Source organism: Triticum dicoccoides, chromosome 5A (genome assembly GCF_002162155.2).
Source record: "Triticum dicoccoides isolate Atlit2015 ecotype Zavitan chromosome 5A, WEW_v2.0, whole genome shotgun sequence".
NCBI lineage: Eukaryota > Viridiplantae > Streptophyta > Magnoliopsida > Poales > Poaceae > Triticum > Triticum dicoccoides.
In genome coordinates this window covers 41445832-41467583 of record NC_041388.1, presented here as the reverse complement: position 1 = coordinate 41467583, position 21752 = coordinate 41445832, and the positions used below count along the sequence as shown (strand labels likewise).

The 21752-nt window shown below is 45.8% G+C and overlaps 1 protein-coding gene across 1 annotated transcript; it reads left to right on the top strand.

Moving 5' to 3' along the window:
• Positions 1–916: 916 nt before the first annotated feature.
• Positions 917–5573, top strand: LOC119298978. The gene is made up of 5 exons (XM_037576294.1): positions 917–1053; positions 1553–1622; positions 2111–4100; positions 4244–4453; positions 4538–5573. Exons 2-3 carry the CDS (start codon positions 1574–1576, stop codon positions 3970–3972), a joined length of 1911 nt encoding a protein of 636 aa, XP_037432191.1. The 5' UTR covers positions 917–1053; positions 1553–1573; the 3' UTR covers positions 3973–4100; positions 4244–4453; positions 4538–5573.
• Positions 5574–21752: the final 16179 nt, after the last annotated feature.

The window sequence follows — 21752 nt, the reverse complement described above, 5'->3', positions numbered from 1 at the left end:
TTAAAGAATATACTCCTAAGTTTTTTCTTACGTAGAGCAAAAAAAAAAGAATATTGGACAACAAAATTTGGGTCCCTTTAAAATATCAAGTATCATCATGGTCGGGTGGTTAGCAGGACAAAGGTTCGAACAGCGGGGCTCCACAATTTTTTTAGATTTCAATTTTAATTTGTACGGTCTTCAAAAGACATATACACTACAGTTGTCACATTTAAATGCGAACCATCCTTGGTCTCGTGGCCATCCATGACAGGCTATTAGCTCGGGATTATAGGTTCAATCTACACCGGCCGCATCTTTTTACATTTTATTTGTGGAATTATGCACATAAATAAATAAAATGCAAGAAAGTTATCTGCAAAAAAGCCACTGACAGGTGGGCCTAGACTGCGCTGGTACGCCACATGTGCAGGCTATACGTCGGCATCTTTTTTTTGGGTGGAATTTTGTGAGTAAATAAATAAAATGGATGAAAGTTATCTGCAAAAAAGCCACTTATAGGTGGGCCTAGGCTGCGCTGGCAGGTCACATGTCGAGGCCATATGCCCGGATACGGTAGAAAGCACCGTATTTGCATGCCGAGTTAAGTTAAGCGACCACAATTTCGTATTTTATAAATTTTAGAAACAAATTACACATCAAACGCAAGTTTTATGACTTCCACTGATATTGACTCGCTAAAAAAAGCCCAATGCCCCAGTCTACTCTATTCAGGCTCATAATTCGAACCAACCCAATTTACCTTACTACTCCCTCCGTCCCATAATATAATAGTGTTTTTTTACACTAATGTAGTGTGAAAAACGCTCTTATATTACGGAACGGAGGGAGTACTTCTTTGCCTAAAAAAAAACCTTACTAGTATTTCTAAAAAAAAAACAGTTTGCCTTACTGCTCCTCGATCCCTCATCCCCACTCGTTGCTGCTTCTAGTATTTCCCAACAAAAGTTCCGAACCGAAACGCAAGGCGGCACTCCGGTTGTTGACCCCGCCCCCGCCGTCGCCGCCGCCGGGTCTCCCTTCTCCTGCTCACAGCTGCTGACGCCCCATCAGGTATCTCACCGCGGATCTCACTCACTCATCTTCTGTTGATCCAGTTCCCCTTCCGTTTAGATCCTCGTTCCTCGGTATAGGCACCTGATTTGGTGCGTGCGTTAGGTGGAAACAGAGAGTGAATTCCAGGCCTACATAGCAGAGCAGTCCCACCGAACCATCTTTTTCCTTCTTCTTTTTATGCATATCATATCAAATATACAGTATGTCCAACACACGCATATTAGATTTCGCAACTAATGTATTTGTTGCAAGAATGGTTAACGATTCCCTAGCAAACATTATAGTATGGTATTCATGAATAAATAAATAATGAAAAACAGATTTTTTTTGTTTTGCTTTACCTCGGTCTTACGAAGATGCTTATATAGTATACACAGTTTTCGATTCTGACACCATATTAGCTAACCAGGTCTTTTATGTGATGTAAACTTTGCTTTCTTTCAAACACCATGTTTTTTTTTCAGAATTATTATTAATATAGCTTCGTTCTTCCTAGAGCACTGGCAGCAACCGCATCATGGAAGGGTCGAGGGAAGACGATCCGATATGCGTCAGTGACAGCGAAGGTAAAATTCCAATGTACAAGTGCATGTCGTGTATTAAAGATAATTGTTCTCTGTCCTGAAGGCATATGGGTGGGTTATGGCATTGTATAGGTTTCAGACTCTTTGAACCTTTCTGCATGCTCTTATAACAATGATGTGAGGTGTGAGATTTGTCTGACTCTTGTATGATTAACTTTTAAGGTATCATTAACCATTCATGAATGTTTAGCCCCTCTCTTCACATGTTAGATTTTCAGATCGGCAGTAGGAGGATATCGACACCTGTGCTCAAAACGGAAGTACGTATATAGTTGAGGCATTGCTTGCACCTGTATAGTTGAGCCCCTGTATGCATGTACATCAGTGGATATTGTTTAGCTGTTTGGGCTATATTCTGTTGCATCTACAGTTCTACACAGTGACTTCTACAATATCATTTTTATCCTACTCCTCAAACTAGATTCTTCCTTGTCTCATATTTTCCACTCTTATCTGTTATCCCTGGTCAGAAACAGTTCAAATGGAAACCAATGGGTTATCTCTCAAGACTCAGGAAATCGAGTCAAAAAGAAAGTGGGAGACAGCCGCAGACCTCAGCAGCCGCTTTTGCAGTAACCAACATGAAAGTCCATGGGAAGGTGGTACAGCGAAGCACATCGCATGCCATTCGTCTGGGCACCAAGGTCACTCTTCGCAAGAGTGGCCTCGATGGAATGATGGTTCGCTCACTACCACGCTAGGGGAAGTACTGACCCCCGACAAGTCTAGTCCAATATTCAGGGCATGTAAAACAAAAAACTCAGGGAAGAGATTCAAGAGAAGGATATGCTTTACATGCCGTGAAGAAGGTCACTATGACCGTCAGTGTCCTCAAAAGTTAAGAGCTATATCTGCCAACCTGTCAAAAGTAGTAGAAGAGTGGCCTCTATGGAATGATGGTTCACTCACTACCTCACTAGGGAGGCAAAGCAGTAACCAACATAAGAGTCCATGGGAAGGCCGCACAACGGAGCACATCGCATGCCATTCCTCTGGGTACCAAGGCCAATATTCGCAAGATTGGCTTCTATGGAATTATGGTTTGCTCACTACCTTGCTAGGGTGGCAAAAAGATTTCCGCTTTTGCAGTAACCAACATGAAAGTCCATGGGAAGGCGGCAAAACAGAGCACATCGCATGCCATTCCTCTGGGTACCAAGGCCACTATTCTCAAGAGTGGCCTCCACGGAATTATGGTTCGCTCACTACCTCACTAGGGAGGCAAAAAGATTTCCACTTTTGCAGTAGTCAACGTGAAGGTCCATGGGAAGGCGGTAGAACAGAGCATCAGGACAAAATGAATGGGATAATCACTTGTTTGGTTTGTGGCAAGGAAGGACATTACAGTTGTGACTGCCCTTTCAAGGATCAGGAGCACAAAGTCTTTTGCACACTCTGTAGCAAAAATGGCCACTGTAGCATGTGGTGTTGCCAGCAGAACAAGTCGGAGAGTCGCGCTTGCACCCGCTGTGGAGAGATAGGGCATACTGCTAGTACACATGGTCTCGGTTGCTCAAGCTGTGACGAATATCATCTGGATGGAGAGTGCCGACTGAGCGAAGTTAAATGCTTTGTTTGTGAATGTCAGGATCATTATCTTGCTCAGTGCCCCTTGAATTTCCAAGGTGCTCTGCGGCTTGCACTATCAAAACGAGGCAGCACATCATCTACACCTGCCAAGTGTTCCGCAAAATCAGAAGAAAAAGTACTTAGAGCCGATGGGTCTAGTCCAATTTGCTTTACGTGCCGTGAAGAAGGTCACTTTGCCTTTCAGTGTCCTCAGAACAGCCCCAGCGTGTCCGAAGAATTTGAAGAGAGCAGCACTATAGCTACAGCCACCAACTTGTCCAAAGAATTAGAAGGCCAGGACCCTGGTACTGCCAAACAATCATCAGAAACGAAGCCGATATTGTACGATCAGTGTTGCCCCTCAAAAGCAAAAGTACTGACCTCCAACAAGTCTAGTCCAATGGTTAGAACATGTAAAACAAAAACAGAAGGGGAGAAAAGGATGTGCTCTACATGCCATGAAGAAGGTCACTATGCCCGTATGTGTCCGCAGAAGTTCGGAGCTATATCTGGCAACACGTCAAAAGAATTAGAAGAGAGCAGCACTATAGCTACATCCTCCAACATGTCCAAAGTATTGGAAGAACAGGACCCTGGTACTGCTAAACAGTCATCAGATATGAAGTGGGTTCTTCGATGTGTTAGCTGTGGTCAAGAAGGGCACAAGGCCAGGAGCTGTCCAACAGGAGTGTTTGTATGCTCCTTATGCAATGAAGAAGGCCACAAAGCCAAGAAATGCCCTCAGAAGCGCCAGAAGCGTTAAGACTGCCGCACCAAAAGCTATCGGTTAAGCAAACAGTGATACACACTATACTGTCATTAAATTTTCAATCACGCCAAGAAGCAGCTGGGAAAGAGATGTTGACACTAAGATACAACCAAGGAAGCTTGGTAAGATACTCTCTGAGCTGAGCCAGACCTCCACCTTTGACCAAGACATAGTGTTCCCTGTTTCGCTGTCAAATCCTCGCCTCGAGTGTCTACCTCAGGGCTAGGAAGGGACCACCTGACTCAGCCTCCTTCCCTCTGTGCAGCACCATCGCCGAGTCGCTGGTCGATGGAAAGCAGGGACGAGTTGTCGCTGGAGGTCGCACAGGGGAGCCAAGGTTGGCTAGAGCAGACGCTCCTGGGCAACAGCCGGCAGAGCGTCGATGACTGTCGCAACGAGCGGCATTGAAGGCAATGTCGGAGGTCCTCACTAATGGTGTTGAGGCTCGGTCTCGGGTCTTTGTCCATGATAATAGGTATCCACCCCCTTCCAGAGGACTCGTCCACCCTGGCGATGTGCGTGTGCGGTATCCTTTGTTTGATTGTCGTTCCCGTTGCAGGCATGCTATACTCGATGAACCTTTGGACTGCTATGGAGGTGCAGGCCATCCATGGTGCCATATCGATTCTGCATGGCGTGCCGCGTGTGGGTCGGTTTCTTGAAATTCCTAATTGGCAGCCGATTGTTCTGAGATAGCACCAGTGCATCTAGCTTTGGAGTTGTAAACTGTCCTGAGCTCAATGGTTGAACTGGATGTTTGACAAACTGTGATGAATAATGTTCTTGCTAGCTGCACTGGATGCTTGACAAGTTGTACATAATAATTTTTTTCTAGCTTCAGACACTTCAAATAAAGTTCTGTAGCAATATTTTTTTCTAGCTTCAGACACTTCAAATCGGCACTGGAAGATTGTAGCAATAGACTCCAAATATAAATATAGCTTCTTTTTTCTACAGACAACAATAAGGGCCTGTTCTGGAATTCTCCTAGCTCCACCGAATCCACGATTTCAGCTTCTGGAGCGAGCTCCTCACTTCACCCAGCGATCAAAAAACGTTCTGGAGAGACGCTGGCTTCTCCCTTCGCTGCAGCCTAGTTGGGAGGCAAAAAGCCCGTTAGGCTCCCCATTGGGCTGGCTGGAGGCAAAGATGTGCAACAAAAATTCAGTTTCCATTAACAGTACAGGGGCACCAAGTCTGACATAGGAGCTCACCTTGTGGTTTGGGCGAGGGGGCTCGGCCTCCGGGCTGCTGCTCCTGGCTCCGGCATCAATGGCGACCTGCTGAGTTCGCCATTGTCAAGGGCTCGCTGCTCCAACCTGGTGCCGGGACGTGCGCCGCTGAGCAGGGGATCCGGCGGGAAAGAGGCCAGGGTGGGCGGATCTGTACGCGCAGGAGGAGTTCTCCTCGCTCGGCAAAAATGCACTACGGCCCATCCCAGCTTCACTATTTCAGCTTCTCGGAGCTAATGTGTTCGGCTTCATTTTTCACCTGGAGTTTGGGAAGCTCAGAGTGGGAGAGTTCCAGAACAGGTCCTAAATATCTTGTAAAGAATAGTTGCTAAAGCTCAGAGTCAGGGACCGTCGGTATGTTGAACTTAGGCGGTGCTCATGGAGACGGCGGATAGAGGACGACACGGGCTTGGACGTCGGGCGCCGCCGCCGCCGTAGGATAGGTTTAGGGCTGGGTTGTTTTTCTTGTTTTAAATGTTTGAAATGTAATGAAAACCCGCCGTGTTTGTATGAAATCCGTCATGTTTATATGACACCCGGCCTTATTTGCACGAACTTCATCCGGTTTGTTAAAAAAGAGTTTGAAATGTATGTGGCTACAGTTGGATGGCGCGCGTCCTCCCGCATCCGTGTCCGCGGACTGATTCCCCTGTTCGCGGATGGATGAGGGAGAAAATTTGCGGGCTAGATGCCCTTAGCCCATTTGTATGATTCGCTCATTGTTGTGTTGCGTGTTGTTTGTTGTAATTTCTAGCTGGTTGCGTGTTGTTTGTTGTAATTTCTAGCTGGTTGTTGGCTTTTCAAATTCAAAGTTAGGCTCGTCTTGAGCCTCCGTTCAAATTCAAAGTGCACTTCTTCCTTATCTCGAAACGAGTATCCTCGGGCGGGAGCTTGACCATGGCAGTGGCGAAGTCGTTGTTCCACTTGGTGGCATTGTTCATGTACTTGGAGTCTTGGACAGATCATCCCCAGCGTTGATGTTCGTGCGCATAACCCAGTCGGGCTTGAAGAGCACCCTATTCTGCAGGTTCACAATTTTCAAAAAAGTTCAAAATTTCCAAAACATGGGATACCGTCACTCCCCTCTCGAACACAACACCGTCGATGTCTTCCTCCAAGAGACCCAATCTTTCCACCATACCCTCAAGACCATCCATTCCCCTCTTACCTGATGAAAAATCTGACGGATCGCTGATCATCAGAACAGTAATCAATCTACTCGAAGAAACTCCTTGAACCCTGTCGCCGCCACGTATCACCAAGGTCGGGCAACAGTGTAGAGATTGCCCCTAGATCAACCCAAGCAAAAGTCACGGTGAGGATCGATGAATAGGAGGAGAGAAAGCTCTACGCCAGCAAAGACAGCGAGAGAACAGTTCAAAAAAAAAAGACAGCGAGAGAAGGAAAAAAAACCCGATGAGAGGGAAAGTGTATTCAAATGTTGTTGTTTTAGTTTTCTAGAACCGACTATATCCCACGTGCACTAAAGGTGGATGCACCTGAAGCAGGATAAGGAACCGATAGTAACCGACTCCAACCAAGAAAACCATAGGAGTGGCGTCTCCTCCACACTGCCACCTTGGTCTCCCTCCTTTCCCCCGTCTGGTCGCCTTGTCGTTGGCAAAAGGAGTGGGGGACACTCCGTTATGTTTTTCTTTTCTTTAGGTTATGTTTTCCTGCTAGCATCGATTCGATGGGGTGGCAACGACGATCCTACACTACTGATAAGGCGCTACAGCTAACCTGTAGCAGCAGTGCGTGTACGCCCGCGCTACTGCTATACAAGTGTAGCATCAGCGTGCTGTATGGAAGCTCGCTACTACTAATATCTCTAGCGCGCTTTGCTGGGCCGCGCTACTGCTACTGGCATGCTGCTACCAACTTTTCTCCACTCGCTACTACTAATTTTATTAGTTTTTGTTTTTTCCTGCATATTTGTTTTGTATTTGAACAGGCTTTATACAAGAATCTTTAGCACATACAAATGCCATCATCATACACATACAAATGGTTGCGAGACCACAAATGTAATCATAGCATATACATACAAATAGTCTCATCATAATCATCACCTAACACAAAGTGGTCTCTCGTCATCATCTCGAAAATAGCGATACATGCAAGTCTCGAATACTTGCAACTACAACGTCATCCATCTAAACAATGATATGCGCGAGAAGCGTTATCACTATGAGTGATAGCGGAACTATGCAGTACATGAGGCGGCGGTTATGAGGCCTCTCTCGCGCTAGCGTGTACCTCAAGTAACTAGCTTGTGCTTCTTGTCTGCTTTTGAAGCCTTTATGGCTGGCGCCCGAGACCCCCTCGACTTGCGCCTGACACTCATACCACTCATCGTACACTCCCGTAACCTTCCCTTTGTACACCACATAGTACTCCTTCGCCATCAAGAATCTAGGTACCTGTTAGAGATGCATCTTTATCAAGAGAATGCATGATCATATGCAAAAAAATATACTAGAGCAACACGAAAAAGAAAGGTTAGCAACTAGATGCAATATATAGTACGCAAAGTAATTAACTAGAGCACTAATAAGTAGCAATAGCGCCGTGTTTTGGCCAGCGCTACTACTATACCTCTGTGTATAAGGTTTTCCCTAGTAGTGGAGGTACGCATGTCATCGTACCCAAACTAACAAAGTAGCGTTATGCAAGTTTTCGGCCGGGACCGTGGACATCACAAAGTTTAATCGCTACATAAAGTATACAAGTTCAATCGACACATATCATCATCATCGGCATCGTAAATCACCAGAAGTTCCATCCTTCCATATCATTAAGGATGGACCCTAGCTTCTTGAACGACGTGAGGTCATGACGTTGCTTATGCGAGTCCGGACGTCAGCTCGCGATATAGGGCCATGGTGGAACATCCCCTTCTCATCGACGACTTCTTTCATGATGATCATCGCAATGTCCCTTTGGATGCGAAAGAAGTCATCTCTAAGTTTATAATCCGCTTCTCCATGAGATTCTACCCACTTGCGGGCATGATCATTGTTTCTGGTTGTCATACGAAGCTTTTGATGATCTGTGTTGAACTCAATCATGAGACGAAGGAGGTAGAATCCATCTTTCTTGCTTGGTTTTGGGGCATGGATGCAGCAGAAGTTAGTTTTATGCGAGAAACCCAACTTCTTGTTCCTTTGTTTCCTGATTTGCAGGTGGCCACCCCTAATGCTGAAGCCTTGGAGAACATCATCTAGAATATTCATTATGTGGGTGTAGTCCTTCTTCTCGTAGTCTCTGGTAGGGTCGAAATACATAGCGTGGGAGACTCGCGGGTAAAGAACGATAAGGACGGCGCGCCCGTTGCTGCGGGGAAAAGACACCTCAAATTATTCTCCATATGAGCGAGAAGGAATAATTGAAATCTACGAAAGGGTTGTCAGGAACTGACTTACTTTGGATGATAAGGCAGGAGGACAATTTCCTGGTCCTTATTCTGTACCATGAAGTTTTGAAGGTACTCCCTAGCAGTTTCACGCTCAAAATCACCGAGACTCAAGAAAGACTCGTTCATGTAGTACAGATCCGCCACATAGATTTGCGAGACTTCTTCTCTCTTCATGACGGAGCTCATATGTAGCGCAAAAAGGCGGACGATTATAAAATCGAGCCGCCTTGTCAGAAACTTCTCAAAGATATGGTCAAACCGCAAGAAGAACACCTTCGCAGGCCGTGTGTCGACGTAGCACTTCCCCTCAGGCACATGAGCCACGTATGTCGGATATCCTGGATCCTTCGAGGCTAGTAGGCTTTTCTCAGTCGACAGCACATGGTCGTGCAGTCTCATGAGATCCCTTGATAGTGCCTCCAGCGGTTTCGGCGGTAGCATCGGCTCGCCCGTGAGATGGAACATGGCTGCACCTTTCACGGGTACACGCTCTTTGGAATCCACCATATGACTGCTATGTGCTCTGGCTTGTTTGGAGACAGCTATCTTCCCCGGTCTCTTCCTCTCCTTCTTCTTGGGCACACCTTCCAGACCCTTCCTTAACCCCTGCCCCAGTGTTGCCGGGCTAAGCACTGTATGACCCCCGACTAGTTGAGCATGTGTTGAGGCGGCATCTTCAGGCGTGTCCTATGAGGATTTCATGAAGAGAGACTTCTTGCAATCCCTGCTACGACGTTCCTGCCCGAGCAAATCATCCATATCCTCATTAGCATGCTGATAGCCCGATTTGTCATATGGTTGACTCATCATATCTAAGTCACCCTCATACGCGTTTGTATTGTGGAAACCCATTGGGTCCTCCATCTCCTCCATCTCATCATCCATTCTTTGTTCTACGGGACCTATTACATCAGCCAGTACTATTGCACCCTATTCATCACGTCGTCCGCCGCTCTCACCCGACACTACAAGAGCTGGTAATTGCGTAGGTGGGGTGGTGGTCTCCATACATGCTTGTTGATGTGTGGTTATTGGTGTGCTCTCGGCCGGCTCCAGACAAAGAAGATTCTTCGGCCATAGCAGCACCCAATCCTTGCAGCTTCCAATACGCAGCGGGGTCTCGTCGTCCCGTCCCCCATGCCATACTGGAGGAGGCAAATCCTCGTGCCCCGATGTCACACTCGACAAGGTAACCCTGAAGTGCCCAGCGGGCATCGGCTGGTTCTGGAACGTGAGATCCAAGTGCTTCGTTATCACCCCTTTCCCACATCCACCTTCTGGCCTTTGATCAAGTAGAGTACGGTGCATGGGGTTTCGTCGGCCTGCAAACACATGTCTGTGGCGTAAAACATCCGAAAGGCAACGGAAATGGAATATCCTAGATATATATGTTCGTGCGACATGTAATTACCGTGAGGGCGTCGAGCTCAGCCAAAGACGAAGGCCCTCCTAGCACGCCAGAGACTGAGGACGAACATCTATGAGCGGGCGCGGGTGCGAGACGAGGCCCGCTTGCGTGAGCAAGTGATGGTGCGGTGGTGTTGTTGTTCATGGAGTTGCTCGCGACGAAACTGGACAACGGGAAATCATGTACCGTCTTGTCTAGATTTTCCTTCGTCCAGTTGATGATAGCCGGGACCAAGTTAGTAGCAAAATCATTTCTGTAGGCAGTTACAGCAGCAATGACTGCCTGCTGTAGCAACTCATTTTTCTCCTCGTATGTTTTTTTCGCGTCCTCAGCTGCTTTTTTCTCGAACGCAAGCTTCACCTTCTCGTCGATGTCTGCCTGACTAAACTTCTTTTTCTGCTTCTTGTCCTCCAGGCCCTCGTTGTAAAACACCTTCCATGTGGCGCCGTCTCCAGCGCCGTGCACACGACCATATTGCGGCCGCTGGCCCAAAGGGAGTCCCTTAAGTTCGTTCAAGGCCCGGTTGAGAGGGGTGTCTCACTTGGGCCTCATAGGAGAAGTAGGGCTTTCGGCTGCAAGCTGGTGTTGCTTCTCCTGCAGAAGAAATGTGAACCGTTTACTAATGTGTAGTCGACTAGATCTAGAGCTAAATGTAAGGTGGTAAAAGAATAATTACCAGCAGTCTAATCAATCTCGTCGTGATCTTGTCTGTGTAAAAAACCTTCTTTTCCTTGTCCCACTTATAGCGGGCCCTGATGAACACACGCTCCAAGGGGTTGGTGAACTTCGCAAAGGGGTCTGGGAGACCCACGGCTTCATGTTCCGCGTCCTCCTTATCCCATATGGGCCTTTTACCGAGGTAACCACGACTTCCGAGGCGATGCTTCCCCGTGTTCCTTTGCTGAAGGCTCTTGAATTTCACAGCCTTAGCCTTGGCTGCCTCGATAGCACAAGTGTCCTTGAACTTTTCAAACTCCTCTTTCGTAAGTGTCGGATTTTCCTCCAGAATCTTGGACAGGGGTTCCTCAGCCTCAATAGCTCGTTTCACCCTCCCTTTCCAGGAGCCAAATCATTGCTGAACATGCCCATGGCGTGATTGTTAATATTTTTCATCTTCGGATCATCCCACGGTTGTTCTATGTTATCATCCCGGTCGGGGAACTTGAATCTCTTGTGCAACTTCGTCAGGAGCAACTGCGTCAAATGTTCTTTACTCCTTAAGTCATCGTTGTTGATGCTCGCGCATTCCCATAGGATGCATCCTACTTGGTTCCCATAGCACTTGTGAGGTTCTTCCGGCTCTAATGGCTCAAACTTGCCACGTACCATCTTTGTGATCACCAGTCGTCCAATCCCTAGTTTGTTAGGTTTTCGTATCCTCTGCTTCTTCTGCTTCTTCTTTTCTGTAGCGGCATTGGCGCCAGTACCTTCCCCGCTGGTATCTTCCCCGCCGGTACCTTCGCCGTCGATCTCGGCGCCGCCATCGGTGTCGATGTCGGCATCAGTACCATCATCGAGGCCGACCTGCAAACCTTGATTGTGCTTAGCAGACAAAAAGTCGAGGTACTCTTGTTCACCATCATAATCCATCTCGTCTGCATCTTGGTCAGAAGGCCCAGTTTCTTCGTTGTTCGACATGTTTCCTATGATTAAGTCTCCTTGTTTAATTCTAAAACTATGAAAAAAATGAGAAATGACATAAAAAATATCTATGTTTTCCAGAATGTCGTTTCCCAGCAACTCCCGGCACTCGATATGCCTACTATCTAGCACAAGTCATGCCAAAATTCACGGAAAATTTTGGCATGACCTTTGCTAAAAAATGGACATATCGAGCGCCTGAAATTCACCGGAACGGAAATGAATCAACATTCTGGCGTAACATAGGCCGCTCGGATCATTTACCCTGCACATAAATCTTCATGTCCAAATGACATGTCCAAAACATCGCATGTCCAAATTCCAAGTATATAACCTAATTAACCATCTGCCCTAACTAAAACCTAAGTAAATTAACCAAAGAACCCTAGCTACTAGAGAGAGGAGGAGCGGTGGGGGCTTACAGAGGGTGCAGGCTCGACGATGGCCGAGGTTGGGAGGGGTCAGGGTCGGTGCCGGGGTCGGAGTCGGGGTCGAGCGCCGGGGCCGGAGCCGGGGTCGGGGTCGGGGCCGGGCCGTGGGCGAGCGCCGGGGCCCGGGTCGGGGTCAGGGCCGTGGGCGAGCGTCAGGGTTGGGGGCGAGCGCAGGGGCGTGGCGAGGGCAGGGCTCCGGCGGCGCGACGGGGGAAGAGAGAGTGTGGGGATTTGGGGGAAAAGATGCGGGATGGAGGAGTGGGGTTTTGGGGGTTAGGTGGGCATAGTAGTAGCGCGTTTAAACAAAACGCACTACAGCTACTCCAGGTAGCTATATCGGTTTTATGAGGAAACTGCTACTGCTATCTTGACAAGCTGTAGCTCTTTTCTCAGAAAAGCGTTGCTGCTATAAGCAGTACCTATATAGCAGTTTTCCTGTTTGTTTCCTTCTATTTTCTTTTCCTTTATTTTCACTCATTTTTTTCCGAGAGCAGTGAACGAAGGGAAGGCGATATATATTGCATCATTTGACGGTTAAGTATGTATAAAAAATAGGAACATATATATTACATCATTGGACCCATGCATAATAATGGCTAAGTGTGTATACAAAATAGGAACATATATATTATATCATTTGACCGATAACATACGGTTCCTCAGCGTTGACGTTTTTGTTTTTGAGTGAGCTTCTTTCCTTTCTTGTTCGTTGAAGAATAATTGAGCCCCTCATTGTGACTTTTCCTTTTCCATGGAGTACGATTTTTCTTAGGTAATGTAGTATTGATTCTTCTTTTGACGTATACTTCATCATCATCGTCATCTTCCCTCATTGGGTTGCCGTACTGGTCGTAGTCTTCCTTGTTGGCGACTCCATCCATTCCAATGATGTTCCTTTTGCCTCTTCTCACGACAACACGGCTAGGATTGCGCGGGTCGGTTATGAAGAAGCATTGTGTCACGTGCTTAGCATGTACCCATGGCTCGTTTTTTGCGATAGTGTTCACGGTAGCACTCTTTGCGTCGGGTATAGTCATGGTAGTGAAATACCGGTTTTCTCTTTCGACATTCTTAGCCCATCTGACACGGAAAATCATCGTGTTGTGCAGTCCAGAGTAGTCAAGCTCCCAGATATCCTCGACCCTTCCGTAAAATCTATCAATTGCGCCGTTGTCGCTGCCGGTCATGCATTCCATCGTCACCCCTGAGTTCTGATCATCACTGTCCATATCCTTGGCCTCCGTGTAGAACGTGTATCCGTTGATATCGTATGCCTGATAGGTTACGAGGTTGGGCGAGGGGCCATGTGCTAAGGCGTATATGAGCAATCCGTCCTTAGAGCCCTCCTCCGGGGGATTAGAAATAATATGCTCTTTGAACCAATGCAGGAAAGTGGAGTTGTGCTCTTTAGTAACTTTGGCGTCCGTCCTGCATACCCCCCGGTCATGATACTTCTTTGTGATAATTTCTCTGTGCAGTGCCACAAAAGGATCTACCTCGTCTAGGTGTTGTAGCACTACCAAGTTTGCTCTGTTAAAGTCGCTGCGTCAATCTGAGCATGCCACATGCAGTTCCCTGCGACCGTTGGAGTGACCTTCTCCTTCGAGCCTCCCATCGTGCTTGTTAACGGGCAAACCAACACCAACACCAGGCGGCTGGTCTGCGTCATATAGAAAATTCTCGCAGAAAGAGATGCACTCTTGTGTCAGATAGCCCTGGGCGATACTTCCATCCAGACAGGACATGTTACAAACAAATCCTTTGATGATGCCATTCATCCTCTCAAACGGCATCATGTTATGCAGGAATGACGGCCCCAGGTCTATTATGTCGTCCACAATATGGAAACACAGATGCACCATCACGTAAAATAATGCAGGCGAGAAGTACATCTCAAGCTCATTCAGTATCACAATGATCTCTTCCCGTAGCCTTCGGAGCTGCTTCACACTGATCGACTTTCGAGAGATGACGTCGAAAAAGTTGCAAAGACCAATAAGAGTGTCACAGACGTGCTTGTCCATTATCCCTCTAAGGGCAACAGGTAGTATCTACGTCATCATCACATGACAGTCATGGGACTTCATCCCGCTGAACCTTTTCTTGTCCATGTCTAGATATCTACTTATCTTGCCACAGTAACCAGAACTAACTTTGACTCCGGTAAGTGTTGGGGAACATAGTAATTTCAAAAATTTCCTACGCACATGCAAGATCATGGTGATGCATAGCAACGAGAGGGGAGAGTGTTTTCCACATACCCTCATAGACCGAAAGCGGAAGCGTTAGCACAACGCGGTTGATGTAGTCGTACGTCTTCACGATCTGACCGATCAAGTACCGAACACACGACACCTCCGAGTTTAGCACACGTTCAGCCCGATGACGTCCCTCGAACTCCGATCCAGCCGAGTGTTGAGGGAGAGTTTCATCAGCACAACGGTGTGGTGAAGATGTTGATGTTCTACCGACGCAGGGCTTCGCCTAAGCACCGCTACAGTATTATCAAGGCGGACTATGGTGGAGGGGGGCACCGCACACGGCTAAGAGATCAAATAGATCAATTGTTGTTTCTCTAGGGTGCCCCCTGCCCCCGTATATAAAGGAGCAAGGGGGAGGCCGGCCGGCCCTCTATGGCGCGCCAGGAGGAGTCCTCCTCCTAGTAGGAGTAGGAAAGAGGTCCTACTCCTACTAGGAGGGGGAAAGGAAGGGGAGGGAGAAGGAAAGGGGGGCGCCGTCCCCCCTCTCCTAGTCCAATTCGGACCAGAGGGGGAGGGGCGCGCGGCCTGCCCTAGGCCAGCCCTCTCTCTCCAATAAGGCCCATTACTTCTCCGGGGGGGTGTTCCGGTAACCCTCTGGCACTCCGGTTTTTTCCGAAATCACCCGGAACACTTCCGGTGTCCGAATATAGTCGTCCAATATATCAATCTTTATGTCTCAACCATTTCGAGACTCCTCGTCATGTCCGTGATCGCATCGGGACTACGAACAACCTTCGGTACATCAAAGCATATAAACTCATAATATAACTGTCATCGTAACGTTAAGCATGCGGACCCTACGGGTTCGAGAACTATGTAGACATGACCGAGACACGTCTCCGGTCAATAACCAGTAGCGGAACCTGGATGCTCATATTGGCTCCCACATATTCTATCAAGATCTTTATCGGTCAAACCGCATAACAACATACGTTGTTCCCTTTGTCATCGATATGTTACTTGCCCAAGATTTGATCGTCGGTATCTCAATACCTAGTTCAATCTCATTACCGGCAAGTCTCTTTACTCGTTCCGTAATACATCATCCCACAACTAACTCATTAGTTACAATGCTTGCAAGGCTTATAGTGATGTGCATTACTGAGTGGGCCCAGAGATACCTCTCCGACAACCGGAGTGACAAATCCTAATCTCGAAATACGCCAACCCAACAAGTACCTTTGGAGACACCTGTAGAGCACCTTTATAATCACCCAGTTATGTTGTGACGTTTGGTAGCACACAAAGTCTTCCTCCGGTAAATGGGAGTTGCATAATCTCATAGTCATAGGAACATGTATAAGTCATGAAGAAAGCAATAGCAACATACTAAACGATCAAGTGCTAAGCTAACGGAATGGGTCAAGTCAATCACATCATTCTCCTAATGATGTGATCCCATTAATCAAATGACAACTCATGTCCATGGCTAGGAAACATAACCATCTTTGATCAACGAGCTAGTCAAGTAGAGGCATACTAGTGACACTCTGTTTTGTCTATGTATTCACACATGTATCATGTTTCCAGTTAATACAATTCTAGCATGAATAATAAACATTTATCATGATATAAGGAAATAAATAATAACTTTATTATTGCCTCTAGGGCATATTTCCTTCAGTCTCCGACTTGCACTAGAGTCAATAATCTAGTTCACATCATCATGTGATTTAACACCAATAATTCACATCGCCATGTGATTAACGCCCATAGTTCACATCGTCATGTGACCAACACCCTAAGGGTTTACTAGAGTCAATAATCTAGTTCACATTGCTATGTGATTAACACCCAAAGAGTACTAAGGTGTGAAGATGTTTTGCTTGTGAGATAATTTTAGTCAACGGGTCTGTCACATTAAGATCCGTAAGTATTTTGCAAATTTCTATGTCTACAATGCTCTGCATGGAGCTACTCTAGCTAATAGCTCCCACTTTCAATATGTATCCAGATTGAGACTTAGAGTCATCTGGATCAGTGTCAAAAAACTTGCATCGACGTAACCCTTTACGACGAACCTTTTGTCACCTCCATAATCGAGAAACATATCCTTATTCCACTACGGATAATTTTGACCGTTGTCCAGTGATCTACTCCTAGATGACTATTGTACTCCCTTGCCAAACTCAGTGGTAGGGTATACAATAGATCTGGTACACAGCATGGCATACTTTGTAGAACCTATGGCTGAGGCATAGGGAATGACTTTCATTCTCTTTCTATCTTCTGCTGTGGTCGAGCTTTGAGTCTTACTCAATTTCACACCTTGTAACACAGGCAAGAACTCTTTCTTTGACTGTTCCATTTTGAACTACTTCAAAATCTTGTCAAGGTATGTACTCATTGAAAAAACTTATCAAGCGTCTTGATCTATCTCTATAGATCTTGATGCTCAATATGTAAGCAGCTTCACCGAGGTCTTTCTTTGAAAAAACTCCTTTCAAATACTCCTTTATGCTTTCCAGAAAATTCTACATTATTTCCGATCAACAATATGTCATTCACATATACTTATCAGAAATGTTGTAGTGCTCCCACTCACTTTCTTGTAAATACAGGCTTCACCGCAAGTCTGTATAAAACTATATGCTTTGATCAACTCATCAAAGCGTATATTCCAACTCCGAGATACTTGCACCAGTCCATAGATGGATCGCTGGAGTTTACACATTTTGTTAGCACCTTTAGGATTGACAAAACCTTCTGGTTGCATCATATACAACTCTTCTTTAATAAATCCATTAAGGAATGCAGTTTTGTTTATCCATTTGCCATATTTCATAAAATGCGGCAATTTCTAACATGATTCGGACAGACTTAAGCATAGATACGAGTGAGAAACTCTCATCGTAGTCAACACCTTGAACTTTGTCAAAAACCCTTTTCGACAAGTCTAGCTTTGTAGATAGTAACACTACTATCAGCGTCCATCTTCCTCTTGAAGATCCATTTATTTTCTATGGCTTGCCGATCATCGGGCAAGTCAACCAAAGTCCATACTTTGTTCTCATACATGGATCCCATCTCAGATTTCATGGCCTCAAGCCATTTTTGCGGAATCTGGGCTCATCATTGCTTCCTCATAGTTCGTAGGTTCGTCATGGTCTAGTAACATGACCTCCAGAACAGGATTACCGTACCACTCTGGTGCGGATCTCACTCTGGTTGACCTACGAGGTTCGGTAGTAACTTGATCTGAAGTTACATGATCATCATCATTAGCTTCCTCACTAATTGGTGTAGGAGTCACAGGAACAGATTTCTGTGATGAACTACTTTCCAATAAGGGAGCAGGTACAGTTACCTCATCAAGTTCTACTTTCCTCCCACTCACTTCTTTTGAGAGAAACTCCTTCTCTGGAAAGGATCCATTCTTAGCAACGAATATCTTGCCTTTGGATCTGTGATAGAAGGTGTACCCAACTGTCTTCTTTGGGTATCCTATGAAGACACATTTCTCCGATTTGGATTTGAGCTTATCAGGATGGAACTTTTTCTTATAGGCATCGCAACCCCAAACTTTAAGAAACGACAACTTTGGTTTCTTGCCAAACCACAGTTCATACAGTGTCGTCTCAACGGATTTAGATGGTGCCCTTTTTAACGTGAATGCAGCCGTCTCTAATGCATAACCCCAAAACTATAGTGGTAAATCGGTAAGAAACATCATAGATTGCACTATATCCAATAAAGTACGGTTATGACGTTCGGACACACCATTATACTATGGTGTTCCTGATGGCACGAATTTGCGAAACTATTCCACGTTTTTTTAATTGAAGACCAAACTCGTAACTCAAATATTTGTCTCCACGATCAGATCGTAGAAAATTTATTTTCTTGTTATGATGATTTTTCCACTTCACTCTGAAATTATATGAACTTTTCAAATGTTTCAGACTTCTGTTTCATTAAGCAGATATACTCATATCTGCTCAAATCATCTGTGTTGGTCAGAAAATAACGATACCCGCCACGAGCATCAACACTCATTGGACCACATACATCGGTATGTATTATTTCCAACAAGTCAGTAGCTTGTTCCATTGTTCCGGAGAATGGAGTTTTAGTCATCTTGCCCAAAAGGCACGGTTCACAAGCATCAAATGATTCATAACCAAGTGATTCCAAAAGTCCATCTTTATGGAGTTTCTTCATGCGCTTTGCACCAATATGACCTAAATAGCAGTGCCACAAATAAGTTGCACTATCATTGTCAACTCTGCATCTTTTGGCTTCAATATTATGAATATGTGTATCACTACGATCGAGATCCAACAAACCATTTTCGTTGGTGTGTTTGACCATAGAAAGTTCTATTCATGTAAACAGAACAACAATTGTTCTCTAACTTAAATGAATAACCGTATTGCAATAAACATGATCGAATCATATTTATGCTCAACGCAAACACCAAATAACACTTATTTACTAATCCCGAAAGTATAGGGAGTGTGCGATGATGATCATATCAATCTTGGAACCACTTCCAACACACATCGTCACTTCACCCTTAACTAGTCTCTGTTCATTCTGTAACTCCTGTTTTGAGTTACTAATTTTTAGCAACCGAACAAGTATCAAATACCCACGGGCTACTATAAACACTAGTAAGGTACACATCAATAACATGTATATCACATATACCTTTGTTCACCTTGCCATCCTTCTTATCCACCAAATACTTGGGGCAGTTCCGCTTCCAGTGACCAGACCCTTTGCAGTAGAAGCACTCAGTCTCAGGCTTAGGTCCAGACTTGGGCTTCTTCACTTGAGCAGCAACTTGCTTGCCGTTCTTCTTGAAGTTCCCCTTCTTCCCTTTGCCCTTTTCTTGAAACTAGTGGTCTTGTTAACCATCAACACTTGATGTTTTTCTTGATTTCTACCTTCGTCGATTTCAGCATCACGAAGAGCTTGGGAATTACTTTCGTCATCCCTTGCATATTATAGTTCATCACGAAGTTCTACTAACTTGGTGATGGTGACTAGAGAATTCTGTGAATCACTATTTTTTCTGGAAGATTAACTCCCACTTGATTCAAGCGATTGTAGTACCCAGACAATCTGAGCACATGCTCACTACTTGAGCTATTCTCCTCCATCTTTTAGCTATAGAACTTGTTGGAGACTTCATATCTCTCAACTCGGGTATTTGCTTGAAATATTAACTTCAACTCCTGGAACATCTCATATGGTCCATGACGTTCAAAACGTCTTTGAAGTCCCGATTCTAAGCCATTAAGCATGGTGCACTAAACTATCAAGTAGTCATCATATTGAGCTAGCCAAACGTTCATAACGTTTGCATCTGCTCCTGCAATAGGCCTGTCACCTAGCGGTGCATCAAGGACATAATTCTTTTGTGCAGCAATGAGGATAAACCTCAGATCACGGATCCAATCCGCATCATTGCTACTAACATCTTTCAACTTAGTTTTCTCTAGGAACATATCAAAAATAAAACAAGGGAACTAAACGCGAGCTATTGATCTACAACATAGATATGCTAATACTACCAGGACTAGGTTCATGATAAATTAAAGTTCAATTAATCATATTACTTAAGAACTCCCACTTATATAGACATCCCTCTGGTCATCTAAGTGATCACGTGATCCAAATCAACTAAACCATAACCGATCATCACGTGAAATGGAGTAGTTTTCAATGGTGAACATCACTATGTTGATCATATCTACTATATGATTCACGCTCGACCTTTCGGTCTTAGTGTTCCGAGGCCATATCTGCATATGCTAGGCTCGTCAAGTTTAACCCGAGTATTCCGCGTGTGCAAAACTGGCTTGCACCCATTGTAGATGGATATAGAGCTTATCACACCCGATCATCACGTGATGTCTGGGCACGACGAATTTTGGCAATGGTGCATACTCAGGGAGAACACTTTTATCTTGAAATTAGTGAGAGATCATCTTATAATGCTACCGTCAATCAAAGCAAGATAAGATGCATAAAAGATAAACATCATATGCAATCAATATAAGTGATATGATATGGCCATCATCATCTTGTGCTTGCGATCTCCATCTCCGAAGCACCGTCATGATCACCATCGTCACCGGCGCGACACCTTGATCTCCATCGTAGCATCGTTGTCGTCTCGCCAATCTTATGCTTCTACGACTATCGCTACCGCTTAGTGATAAAGTAAAGCATTACAGGGCGATTGCACTGCATACAATAAAGCGACAACCATATGGCTCCTGCCAGTTGCCGATAACTCGGTTACAAAACATGATCATCTCATACAATAAAATTTAGCATCATGCTTTGACCATATCACATCACAACATGCCCTGCAAAAACAAGTTAGACATCCTCTACTTTGTTGTTGCAAGTTTTACGTGGCTGTTACGGGCTTAGCAAGAACCGTTCTTACCTACGCATCAAAACCATAACGATAGTTTGTCAAGTTGGTGTTGTTTTAACCTTCGCAAGGACCGGGCGTAGCCACACTCGGTTCAACTAAAGTTGGAGAAACTGACACCCGCCAGCCACCTGTGTGCAAAGCACGTCGGTAGAACCAGTCTCATGTAAGCGTACGCGTAATGTCGGTCCGGGCTGCTTCATCCAACAATACCGCCGAACCAAAGTATGACATGCTGGTAAGAAGTATGACTTATATCGCCCACAACTCACTTGCGTTCTACTCGTGCATATAACATCAACGCATAAAACCAGGCTCTAATACCATTGTTGGGGAACATAGTAATTTTAAAAAAAATCCTACGCACATGCAAGATCATGGTGATGCATAACAACGAGAGGGGAGAGTGTTGTCCACGTACCCTCGTAGACCGAAAGCAGAAGCGTTAGCACAACGCTGTTGATGTAGTCGTACGTCTTCACGATCCGACTGATCAAGTACCGAATGCACGGCACCTCTGAGTTCAGCACACGTTCAGCCCGATGACGTCCCTCGAACTCCGATCTAGCCGAGTGTTGAGGGAGAGTTTCGTCAGCACGACGGCGTGGTGACGATGTTGATGTTCTACCGACGCAGGGCTTCGTCTAAGCACCGCTACAGTATTATCGATGTGGACTATGGTGGAGGGGGGGCACCGCACACGGCTAAGAGATCAAACAGATCAATTGTTGTGTCTCTAGGGTGCCCCCTGCCCCCGTATATAAAGGAGCAAGGGGGAGGCCGGCCGGCCCTCTATGGCGCGCCAGGAGGAGTCCTCCTCCTAGTAGGAGTAGGACTCCCCTCTTTCCTACTCCTACTAGGAGGGGGAAAGGAAGGGGAGAGGAAGAAGGAAAGGGGGGCGCCGCCCCCCCTCTCCTAGTCCAATTCGGACCAGAGGGGGAGGGGTGCGCGGCCTGCCCTAGGCCAGCTCTCTCTCTTTCCACTAAGGCCCA

Coding starts and splice junctions, on each gene's coding strand:
- LOC119298978 (XM_037576294.1), top strand. CDS start 1,574: ATGGAAGGGTCGAGGGAAGACGATCCGATATGCGTCAGTGACAGCGAA. Junction 1,623..2,110: donor ATGCGTCAGTGACAGCGAAG/GTAAAATTCCAA, acceptor ATCCCTGGTCAG/AAACAGTTCAAATGGAAACC.